Source organism: Amphibalanus amphitrite, unplaced genomic scaffold (assembly GCF_019059575.1).
Source record: "Amphibalanus amphitrite isolate SeventyFive unplaced genomic scaffold, NRLGWU_Aamphi_draft 000990F_arrow, whole genome shotgun sequence".
Taxonomy (NCBI): Eukaryota; Metazoa; Arthropoda; class Thecostraca; order Balanomorpha; family Balanidae; genus Amphibalanus; species Amphibalanus amphitrite.
In genome coordinates, this window is record NW_024882484.1 from 112,551 (window position 1) to 124,661 (window position 12,111).

The 12,111-nt window shown below is 60.7% G+C and overlaps 1 protein-coding gene across 3 annotated transcripts in view; it reads left to right on the forward strand.

Annotated features, from left to right (window-relative positions):
* LOC122368926 (E3 ubiquitin-protein ligase TRIP12-like) overlaps positions 1–12,111 on the forward strand; it is an 82,742-nt gene that overhangs the window by 25,492 nt on the left and 45,139 nt on the right. For all 3 annotated transcript variants that reach the window (XM_043343248.1, XM_043343249.1, XM_043343250.1), the window contains 2 exons: positions 9,968–10,323; positions 11,528–11,715. In XM_043343248.1, coding sequence (XP_043199183.1) covers positions 9,968–10,323; positions 11,528–11,715 — 544 coding nt within the window. The remainder of the gene's footprint in view (positions 1–9,967; positions 10,324–11,527; positions 11,716–12,111) is intronic.

Below are 12,111 nucleotides of genomic sequence, written 5' to 3' on the forward strand. Positions count from 1 at the left end.
AATTGAAGGTGTTCCGCCGCTAACTGTATAGAACAACTGTAAGCTGCAGGCTCAGCTCTTCAGTTTCTACTTTCTACCTATGCCTGCAAACACAATAAAATCAATGGAAGAGTAATAATAGATTAATTGCAGTTTATTGATGCTATTCAAGTATCAATGGTAACTATGTCACCGATGATTCAATATTATTTGCACGGCATCATTTACCACTGCAGTCTAAATATTTAGCATATAAAATAATGCAGTAAAATAAGCTGCGCCACGTCTGTCGACAAAATCTGGTGCCAACTCAAGGTCAAACGGAAAATGTGGTCACGTGACCAATGTCCGGCAGCTGCGTCACTACGTACTATTCTGCCAAAATTATGATGCCCAAAGAAAAGAACTAATCGATAACGCTTCTCGTATTCTCGGAGAGAATTTTGCAAACTATTCACCTGACCGGAAATTCTTGAGTGGCGAGGGCAGTCGTGATATGGCATACATCTTCCAAACCTTTTTAACTAAAACAAGCAGATTTTCGAAGTAATCAATTGATTTATTCAAAATTTCATCATGCGATCCCGTGAGCTAGGCGGCTGTTGGAACCATCAAAATTTACCGCTCATGAGCGACTGGCCAGCGGCGGCGGCGGTTGTTTCACATGTTTTATCTTATGTTTCAGAGTGGTGCCTCGAGTCAAGCGATTGCGCTTTTGCACCACTCTGCTATCACGCTTATGTTGTTAATTATTGTACTGTATGTTTCATTGATTATGCTTTATTTCTTATGTATGTTTGGTTCCTTAATAAACATTGTGTGTGTGTGTGTGTGTAAAAACTGCTGGCATATTCAGGAGTCTTCCCGTCATCAGAGCGTTCGCAGTATCAAGGCGCCTTTGTGCTGTTGCCCTGCCAGGAACTATTCAGTTGATAGTTCACCAAATTGACTTGATCATGATGGCAATCGTTTCTCGGGAATTTACTTGATAAAGCCTGTGATCAGCACGTCAGTTGTTAACAACGTTTGGCTCGAACTTCTTAGAACTTCACTTGACAAATCTTATTAACAGTTGCCAACGAGATTGGATTCTGGTCTCTTGGGACATCCGTTTGAAAAAGCTCTCGAGCTGCGTGCCCGTTGCCAACAGCAGCAGAATCAATCCGTCTCCGTTGCTGCCTGCCGTCGTCACGCGTGTGGAGTTCAATCTCGTCTCTTCAGTCATTGCCTGTCGGTCGGACTGCCACCCCTCGGCCAGCCGGCGAGGCCGGTTGTGTTGATACGTCTCCGGCCGTGGATGGCTCCCAGAATTGTTGACAGCTCGGCTGGCCGGGTGCCTGGCTGGCATCGCTCGCGGCTAGCCGACCACCGTGTGCTTCTCTCCTGCTCCCAGCGTCCCATCCCATGCCGTGCCGTCCGTGCCCGTGCCATCCGTGCCCGTGACGTCCCTAGCTCGGGTTCTCGGTCCTGGTAGGAGTCCCTCTGGTAGGGTAGGAGTGTTGTGAGTGCGGGGAGGTCCGCGGACGAAACCGGGATGGATTTGGGAAGGGGTGCGCACCGCGGCCCGGCCCGATAGGGGGTCTGCTGTCGCCGGGGCCGGCGGGGGTGATGCTCGGGGACAGGGGAGGGGAGGGAGCGGCGGCAGTGCCGAATCATTGGGTGTAGTGTTCAGTGCGCGGTCGCGGACGCCGGCAGTGACCCGGGCGGCGCCCGGCGTCAGTGTTAGCGGGGGTGGTGTGTGTCAGAGGCAGTGAACTCGGGTGATTCCCGGCCGGCCGACCGCGCCGTGACGACGCCAGTGCAGCGTCCCGGGCCGTGCTGTAACGTCACGGCCTCTCTCAGGCGTGACGCACCGGTGCCGCCACCAGCGGCCAGGCGGAGCACTGCGCTGCAGGAAAAAAAGGTAGGAGCGGCACTGCGCTAGGCTAGGCTGGTATTCACGGGCCGCCATTGGCAGCCAGTGATGGCAGGTCGGGTCGAGGTGAGCTGGCGCTGAACGCTGAACCTGAGTCGTGTTGGTGTTCTCTGCCGGCCTGCGCTGATCAGAAGCGTTCGGCTGGTGCTGTCTGGTGCACGGTCCTTGGAGACCAAGCCGCGTGACTGGTCCGGTCGCGTGCGGGGCCGCCCTCCGTCCTGTCCCTGTCGCACGTCCCCGGACATGGCTCGGTCGGACTCCCACGGCTGAGAGTCCAGCCGCCGCTCCTTTTTGCTTCCCTATCTACCCTGATGTCTCCTCTCTCTCTCTCTCTCTCTCTCTCTCTCTCTCTCTCTCTCTCTCTCTCTCTCTCTCTCTCTCTCTCTCTCTCTCTCTCTCTTCCGCCGCCTGTGCTCCCTTCTTTACTACCTCTTTCGCTTCCGGGTCCGCCTGCCTGCTGTGGACGCAGCTGGGCCGGTATCACCTCTCTGCCGGCGCGACGCTGGCCAGGTGTCAGTCCTGTGGTGTGGTGTGCGGTGTCGCACTCAGCTGTGCCAGGGGGGAAGGGTGGGGAGGGGAGGGATATCTGTGCGTGCCGCGACGACGCAGCCCTGTCGCTATCGATCCTTCCAGCCCGACCGAGATAACGCCGCCGGCCCCGCGTCCGGCGCGAGCAAAAACAGACCCCGGCACTCGCGTGGGACTCTGGGGCGGCACTCGAGCACTCTGATGTCTCGTGGGTTGTCTGTGGCTGGTCGGTCGGCCAGCTGGCTGGTCGGCTGACGCGGCAGGCGACGACGCGGCCTTGATAGAGCAGTGACCCTGGCGTGCTGCGGCGGCGACAGACGCTACCGAATGGCCCGGGGCGCTGTCACCGGGAGCACTGGCTGCCGAGTGAGCTATCGCTGCAGATTGGGCGGTTGCTTGTCGCCGGCTATTAGTAAGGCTTGCTCAATGCTCCGTGTTTGACCCCCGACCGTGGCCCGGTGGCCGCTGGTCGCCGGTCTCTGTCTGAGTGCCGGCGGTACTCTGAACTGCAGTCTGCGGCGGTCCTGCGGCGGCGCACGAGCTCTGCTGTTTGTCGCTGTCTCTGTCCGTTGCTGGGCTGTTAGCACAGCCGCGCGTGCGTCCAGGCCAGTCGTCCTTGTGCTGCCGTGCCGCGCACTGAGCCTGGTACCGTTCCGTGCCGCGTACCCTGCGCCCCGACCGCTCCTAACCGCTGTGACTGCCGACTGCTGAGTGGTATACCCGCTGCACTCGGGGGCGCCTCCGAAGTCCGAACCCTCCAGACGGATATAGACCTGACACGGCGGCAGTCGCCGGGCAACGTGATTAGACCGGACTGGTGGCCGGCCGGTCGGCTGCGGACCGGTCTGTTGTGTCGGCCGGCTGGCCGGAGGGCGCTCTCCGCCGGCCACTGCCCTGCAACCGGACCGCCCCGACTCGACTGAGATAGCCGGCCTGGCCCTGGACCCGGCGCTGGAACGAGTTGAAGGTGGCGGACGAGCGGCGCGGCGACGGCGCCAGCTGGCACCACCCGCCGAGACGGTTCGGTCCGACTGATGGCTGATTCTCGCCACTGGGGGACCGTCTGATGACGGACCGACCCCCGCGGTGGCCTCAGGTCCGGTGGTCTGATGACGGACCCCTATCCCCTGCTCAGGTCGGTTTGATTGAGGGACCTATCGCCGGTGTCCGTCTGGCTACTGACCCTTGCCTTCTAGTTCGTGGTCCGTCTGTCCCTGAGACTCGCCGTCGAGTGTCGGGCCGGCGCTCCCCGGCTGACCCGGAAGACGGGCCGGCCGCCGCGCTGGGTCGCCGGGTCGGCCCAAAGGTCGCGCCGGGCCGCCGCTGACGGTGCGGCGAGGTCGCACGCGAGGGCCGCCTGGCGCCGGCTGCAGACGGGCTCCCAGCGACGGGCCGCCTCACACGGACTGGCCCGGGTGCTGCCGGACTGGCAGACAGGGCCGACCGGCGCCAGGCAGTGACCGGCACAGACTCAGACCCGCCTCGGGCACCTACAAACGCGCCATGTGAGACGTGGCCCACCTAAACTGATAGTGTCACGTTCATGCTGTCTCACAGTTTGCATAATGTAGCATGTGGGCTTGTCTAACGTCAGGCGTGGGTTCGCTCCATGTGGCGGGTGGTTGACCGCTGCCGCCCTCACCCCTTCCCGTCCCCTACGCCCCCCCCCCCCCGCCGCCGCCCGGCGGTCCCGTTCACAGCGATACTGGTGATTGATGATGGCTCCCTGATGGCACTCCCATCGGTCCTCTGTCGCTGCGGCCGCCGCCGATTTACCAGACAGACCTCAACCCTTCATCCATGCCGCAATTACGGCGTCTGTGGTGGTCTTCAGCGATCAACGCGGTGTCTGGGCCATGTTGGGTCTAAGGCTGTCCGTCAATATCCACGTGGGTCCTCATCAGTCCCAGTGGATGCACGTGGGTTCACAGCATCCCCAATGATATCCGATGACGCCGGGTACGTCGGGCCCACCCGATTCCACGAACTCTGCTGTGGTTTGCCGAGTGCCGGGTTCACGGCTGTCCGGGGTCGGCCCGGGCCGCGATCGAGGCTCATTTGCCGTTGCCAGGCCGGTACGTCACGCGACGGACGCGACACGGCGATTATGGCAGCTCGCCTTGACGTCAGAGCGGCGGCAGGAAAACAGCCTCGTCGCCCTGGCCCTGTCTGTCTGCGGGCTGAATTGGCGGCCGAATGATGACCGAAGAGTTTTGCAGAGGATGGGTGTGCGCAGAGGATGGCCACTGTTTGTTTCGCGTGGCGCCTCCTACATAGGATCTGTTTATAGATGTATGGTGTCGCTGCTTTATTTCGGCAGTATTTGCCGGGATGGAGTGACCTCTTTTCTGTTTTGCATTTCAAATTGACAGCTGAGATTATGTGCTGTTTGAGAGGAAACATATGGTTTTCAGTTTGTTCTTACGAAAGAACCCTGAACCCACTCGTTCATTTTTACCTTGGCCTGTGTGATCGATCCGAATCACAGACATCACATTTGACAGATATGGACGCCGTGGTTATTTTCTCTTCAAGCCAGACACGGCAGGCCCGTGGGAGCGACTGAGCCGTCTTCCCGGTCCGATCTGACGGAGCAGGCCATCTTGCCGAACGTGGTCCCAGCCATGTGCCAAGAATGCTAATGCGTCATTGGCCGGAGCGCTATTTTCAGTGGCGCCGAACTGAAATTGCATGCTCGCTGAGCGGGCCGCGCTCGGCCAGCGCTATTTCTCGGGAGATGATTTTCTGTCCGGGAGCGCTGAGGAGCCCGGTGGCGGCTCGGTGGGGGATGGAGGACCTGCGGTGGCCACGTGGGTCCGGCTGGACCCCGTGGACGGCGCCACGTGCCTCTGGGAGGGCACGGATTTGTCAGACCCCCGGCAGCGCGTCTCATGTCCGGCTGGGTGCTGGCGCTTCCCCTCGTGGGACGCCGTGCCGCGACGGTAGACGCAGGCCCGAGACGGCGCCGATGACGGCAGCGGGGGTGTCCCTGGAAGAGCTGTGTCTGACAGTGGGACTCGTCAGTCACTAACGACGCCACCATTCTCAGCAGGCTTTAGTCAGCAGCAAAACCATGGACCGTGGTGCCGACGCACCCGCCCCAGCTGCGGCGCCGGCCGGGCGGACGGGACAGGACGGGACGCCGTGCGAGGTCGGCCGACCAGGTGATGACACTCGTGCCACCACGGTCGGCCGCTTATTACTGCTCAGTCGCACACCAGCTGCGCCGGCTGAGACAGAACTGTGTGCGGACGGCGGCGGCAGGTACGGCGGTGATGGTAACACAGCTGCGGCGGCGCTCGGCGCACCTGGTCACCCAGCTGACTGCCCGGTCGACCGGGCTGGAACGGTACCCGGCCAGCGCCGCGCCGCCGGCCGAGGCCACGGCCGCCGCCGGTACCACTACCAGTCGGCTCTTTGTGCTCAAATCAGCTGATCGGGCCGGCGGCCAGGTGACGGACGCTGTGCTGGCGGCGGCGGCGGCGTTGTGCCCCGGCCGCCATCGATCCCGGTCGGACCGCCGGACCGCGCCGGGTCGCTCACTGACGGCGCGGCCTGCGTGTGCGCCGGCGTGGGCGGCCGACCGGCGGCGGCGGCAGCCTTTGTTCTGCCGCGCCGAACGCTGATGATGGGAGGGACGCTGTGGAGACGGCGCAGAACGAGTCTCACGGAGCCAGGGACGAGCCAGCCACCGCGCCGTAGAGCCAGGGACCGGAGTCTCGTCACCACAGCGCCATAGAGGAGCCACTGTAGAGCCAGCGACGAGCCGTCATAGAGGGGCGATCGGCCACAGAGTATCTAGCCATCACAAAGCGATGCCCGAGCCTCCACCTGCCGGTCCTTTTACTGGCGTCCCCTGGCGTGCGTGTGCAGGCCGTGTGACGCGTTTTCCCCCGTATTTGGTCACGTTCCATTGGGCCGAGGGCCTGGCTTGGCACTGTGTCAGGTCACGTGACCGATACGCTACTCGCGTGAGCGAGGGAAGCCATGCGATCGCCACCACTACCGGTAAAATCCGCTGTTCTGGGCGGCCAGAAATAGGTCGGCGGCTCGTGTGTCTGACAACTCGCCCGGTCGTTGGTGTTGTTGTGATCGCTGTCCCGGCCGTGTGGTGTCCTTTGGCCGCTCGTTCGGTCTGTTTTGTTCCTCTGACCAGCTGACGGAGCGCTCATCCGTCACGTCAGCACTATTATCGGTCGGTGGCCCGGCCCGGCCGGCTGGGGCCCGCGCGGCGCGCGCCCTCTCGACACCGAACCCCGGCCGTAAGTGGCACTGGCACCCCTCAGCCCGACTCGCACTGGGGTGACCTGCTTAGCGGGTAGGTTGGCAGTGGTGGGAAACCGATACAGTACAAGAGCAAATATGTCAGGCCAACTCTTTTCCTCGCCCAAGATTTTTGTAGGTGCAGGCGTGTGTTTTAGTGGTTGAAGCGCATTTCTGTTGGCCAATTTGTATTGTTCGAGCATCCGTGAATATTTAGCTACCTTTCATTTGCCGATGATGAATTGTCTGAAATGGCCGGGACCATTTATTATCGATTACAGCCTGAGCGCTCAGCCCGGCCGATTATTTCCGTTAACGAGCTGAATCGTGGAAGCGCGGCGCAGGAAGCCACTGCTGACCGCCGCACGGAAACCGCCGGGCGCGCCGGCGACCTTTTCCGCTTCTCTCCGTGCTGCGCCGGGGCCTCTCACTGGACTCCATCGATCGTCAGCGCTATTTTTCTCGGCGGAGTCGGTCGAACAAAGACCCTCCCACCTGGGGCGGCGCCGTGACGGTAGGCGAGCTCGGACGGCTCGGCGGGGTCAGGCTGACCGAGCCGGGCGGCCGACCGGTCCCGTTACCGCGCCGGTCGGTCGGTCGAGCTTTGTGCTCGGCGCCCGGCGAGTCCGCTGGCCCGCCGCGCCGGTGTCCGGTGGAGCTGACGGCTGCATCAGGCCGGCCTCCCCACGGCGCTGGCGTATATGTGACGTCTTTGTGGTGTGATGTGACGTCATGTTATGCAGCATGGTCTGGCCTGTTTACAGCTCAGTCCGTATGGAGATGGATCACGTCATTACGGCACCCGGACTCATGACCGCCCACAGCTCTCTTCCGCGACTCATCGCCTTATTGAAGGCTGGCGAATCAACAGACCCCATGACCTCAAAAGAAATGTCACCTCCGTCGCCCGGCTGGCGGAGGCTGATGAAACTTTCCTCATCGCATGGGAAGTTGGCGTTGCCTTTTTGTGGCCGCGCTCGGCGGGGAGCGCCGCTCTGGAGGTGAAACTCGACGTGATCCGGGCGGAGTAAAGCGCCGCAGCGGCGGTGACCGTGTTGCACAGTGCGCGGCCAACCTCGGACGGCCGAGACGTGACGCGTGACGGGTAACGACGTGACGTGACGTTGCCGCGGCCGTAGGCTGGTTTGTAGGGAGCTGGGTCATGGCTCATTGAACAGTGTAACACAGCTGTGTTTGAATCGGGTATGCTCCGGTCCAGTGGTTTATCCAGAAGTTTGACTATTTTGAAATCTTACGAATCGACTTTTCCTGAATTATTGGGAAACATTCACGCACGTCAAGTCAAGCGTAACTCAGGCAGTCCTCATATTTCGTTCAGTCTTCAATCTCTCAAAGATGGGTCATGGACGCCAGAATTATTTAATGTAACTTGAGCTGAGGACGTGCCGTTAGAATGAATGAAATGTCGTCAGCGGGGACGTCGGCTCGGCATTGAGCTCGGAGCGGATTCGGCGCTGATAGACTCGGGTACGTTCTTGATCCTCTCGGCGTCGGCGGTGACGGCGCTCCAGGAAGCTGATCAGGGCGCTGATCAGGTCAGCCTCGGGCCGTGCGCCTCTCTCGCACACCGCCGACATTTAAACGGGGAGGTGGGGGGGGGGGGGGGGGGGTGAACTTTTGATAGCGAACTTCCTCGCGTCCCAGGCATGGCCGACCTTTGGACCGGACTTGCCGACATCCGCTGTGGCTGGCCAGCGTTCTCTGCTGAGTGCTGGGCAGCAGCCGGATGCGGGCTGGGGCGATGTGTTTATGCCGGCGACAGAAAGGAAGCTGCTGGGTTGCCGCCGTGTGTGTGAACGGGAAGTGGTGTCGAGTGTGGCCATTTTACGGGCTGGCTGGTGTCGCCCGGGGTCATTGACCGCGCCCGTCGTCCGTCGTATGTTGTGCTAGTTGGTTGACCGCTTGGGGCGACCGTCTACTCCGCCTAGCAACATGACTGGTGGACGAGTTTCGTAGCAGCTGAAGGAGCCGCTGGGATATGGGTAACTTCGAGATATAAACATTGAAATAGGACAAGGATCGCAATGCCAGAAACCGTCTTCTGTGCAGTTTCAATCAACGTTGAACATCAGTCAACACGGGTCTGCATTCAGCGTTCCATTTCTGACGCGACTCCAGCCGGCGCGTTGGCTGATTGCGCTGTATTTCACTCCCACCTCTGAGACTGAGCTGCCTGGCCGCGGAACATAGCGCTCCCTCCAGGCGTGTTGGCGGTACCGGGTCGTTGACGGCGGTGTGTGAACCGTGTGCGACCCGTACGGTCCCAGTCCGGGGTCCCATCCGGTCCCGGTCCAGGGACCCCGTCCGGTCTCGGTCCGGCTCGGTGTCAGGTGCGCCCTCGGCCGCCCCGCTCCTCGGTGTCTCTCCACGGACGTGTCAGTACGTGTAGGAGGCGGTCCGCACAGGTAGATCGGGTGATCAGCGGTTTCGTGTTGCAACCTGGGGAGCGTCTCGATTTCCACCGGGTCCGTCTGCCGCTCCTACCGGCCCATTCCGCATACGACACCACAGGTGCCTTTGTCTGCGGAGCTGGGCTCAGGTCTCAGGTAGCAGAGCAGCGAGCGTCGGCCGTATGTTACACTGATCAGTGTCTCCAGGCTGGGTCAGTGCCTTCTGCACTCCGTCGAGCGGTGTCTCCTCTCCCTCCGTCGCCACGGATAGCGTCCGCCCGACCGACGCGTCGGTGGGGGGGAGTACTGATAATGGAGCCCGCAGTATCAACGCTCCGCGGCACGGCTCACGGCGCGTCTCTGTGAGCGTGGCCCTGCGCCGGCCCTGCCATTACCAACCGCGCCGCAGTCATTACAGCCGCATTATTTACCATTACACGCCGCGCTATTCGGAGCTACGTGCAGGCATTCCGCCGCGGGAGGCGAGGTCGGGTGTCGTGGCGGCGGGCCACCCGAGACGCTGCACCTCAGAGCATATCACTTACCGAAATAACGACTCGGATGACTCGTAACGTGCAGATGGCACGGCGTCTCAGTTTGTTTTACGGATGCCTAAAATGCCAGGCCTGGTTGTGTTTGTTTTCTAATCGCGTGCTTCTTGCTAGTGGCTCGTGTCCCATGCGCTTGTCTCTGTCCAAGTGGACCTGTATTCGGAAGCTGTGTGGTGTGTAAACGTCCCCCCCCCCCTCCCAACCCCATCGGTACCCGATTTGACCACGCTCATCTCATACTAACCGTGTCAAAAACCGTGTCTTATCGCTGGTGTCCGCTGTGACCTGTTCTGACCGTGTCCCGTCTGTGTCCCCTGCAGCGGTCGGCGAGGCTCGCGGGCCGGCGGAAAGGTGGCTCTGGGCGGCTCCATGTCGTCGGAAGGAGCGCCGGCGGATGAGGCCGCCGGCGGCTCGAGCAGCGCCGCCGCCGCTGCCGCCGCCGCCGGCGCCGCCAGCCCGGCCGGAGCGGCCGGCGGCGGGCCGGCCGCCGAGCGCGGTGCTGGAGCCGCGGGCCTGGCCGGCGCGGCGGCGCTGCTGGGCGCCGGCGCTGCCGCCGAGGAGGATGGCGACATGGGCCGCCTGCAGGCGCTGCTGGAGGCGCGCGGCATCCCTTCGCACCTGATCGGTGCGCTGGGGCCGCGCATGCAGCAGATGCTCCACCGCAGCATGGGCAGCAGTGAGTACTCGCGACAGGCGCACGGGACGGAAGGATTAAATGTCCCGTGTGTCTCAATCAGTCGGCAGAGATGAGGCCCCGAACTATCACATGGTTCTTTGAATATCTATGATAGTGGCACATTTGTGAGTCAATGTTTCCCTTGTGACAATGCATCAAAAGAATAGAAAACAATCTCGAAGATCCAAGGAATATGATGGCCTCTGACGTTCCGTCTTGATATTTATAGATATGTATTGTCCGTCCTCTTCCTCATTGTTAGTCAGACAGCTGTCCCGGCTGCGGCTTCCAGTCTGTTCCACACGGACAGTCAATGAACGACTTCATCTACAGACCTCTAAAGTAACGACGCAACACCACCTCAAACTGCTGTGAGCTGTCGCGCCTACCTCTCCCTTCCCTCACAGTCTGAGACCCGTATCATACAGACCTCAAGTGAGATGACTCTTAAGTCTTTTCAGATCCCCAGTGAAACAGCTGGGATAGTGTCCTATCCGACGCAGATTCCCCAGTGACTCGGCTGGCTCCGTACGCCGCTACGTTTGTTTGGCAGCGCCTCTCAGCTGGCCAAGTTATGCGCGTGTTTTGCAGCTGCCCGCCGGCGTGCGGGTGCCGGTGCGCCGCGCGGCCTGCGGCTTTTTTTGTCGCCTGGTGCTGTGTAAACGCGCCTCGATCGCCGCGCCGCGCCGGTTTCGTAACTCCGCGCGCGCCGCCGGTCCCTGCCGCGTGGCCCCGTGAACAAGGAGGCCAGAGTGGCGAGATGGGCCGCCCGCGCTCGGTTTTTGGCCATCGAACGCTGTGGCTGCTGACAAGGGCTGACTGTTTTGGGCAGCTGCTGACACATGGAAGGGCATTGTTTATTTTTGATCCCGTGCGGACCGCGACTTTTGCTGATCTGGGCCAGTTGGAGATGTCGCTGAAGCATTCCTGAGTCATTTTGTTGTGTTAGGCCTCGGGTCAATTTTTGATTAATTTGTTTGTACTTTCGACTTGTGATATCATCAAATCGTTATTTTTCAGCCCAGCTGTGTAAGTCATAGTCTTCTCCAAACAGTGATAGTTATCAAAACCTTTCGGACATTCACTTCGGAATCATTTTGATTTGTTGTCTTCTTGTTTCTAGTCATGCGCCTTTCCCTCCCAAGTCGCCGGCAAGCCTACCGTCCTCCCTTCTTACGCCGTGTGTCTGTGTGTGTCCGCGCAGGCTCCAAGATCCAGCAGCTGGTACAGGGCCTGCAGGCGACCGATGACGAGACACAACAGCTGCAGGCCGTCATTGAGATGGGCCAGCTGCTGGTCATGGGCAACGAGGAGACTCTGGCCGGCTTCCCGATTAAACAGGTGGTGCCGCCGCTCATCGCCCTCCTCCAGATGGAGCACAACTTTGACATCGTGAGTGGACGAGGGGAGCGTGAGTGGACGAGGGGAGCACGGCTGGGCAGGGGAGGGAGGACGCTTCTGGATGGGAAGGAGAGGGCACACATAGACGGGAGACAGTTGCGACATCGTGAGTGGACGGTTGAGCACATTTTCGACATGGTGAGCACAACTTTGACATCGTGAGTGGGCGAGGGGAGCACGGCAGGGCACGGGGAGGAGGGTGTTAGGTACTGGGTTGGGGAGACGCGGGCACCACTGGTCAGGGAAGCACAACTTTGGCATCGTGATTGGACGGAGGCAAACTACTGGTCGGGAGATACCTCAGCTTTAACTTTTTGAGTGGGGAATGGAGCCATAACTTTCGTATTGATAGTCGCGGGGAGAACCTTGACGTTGAGTGGGTGGGTA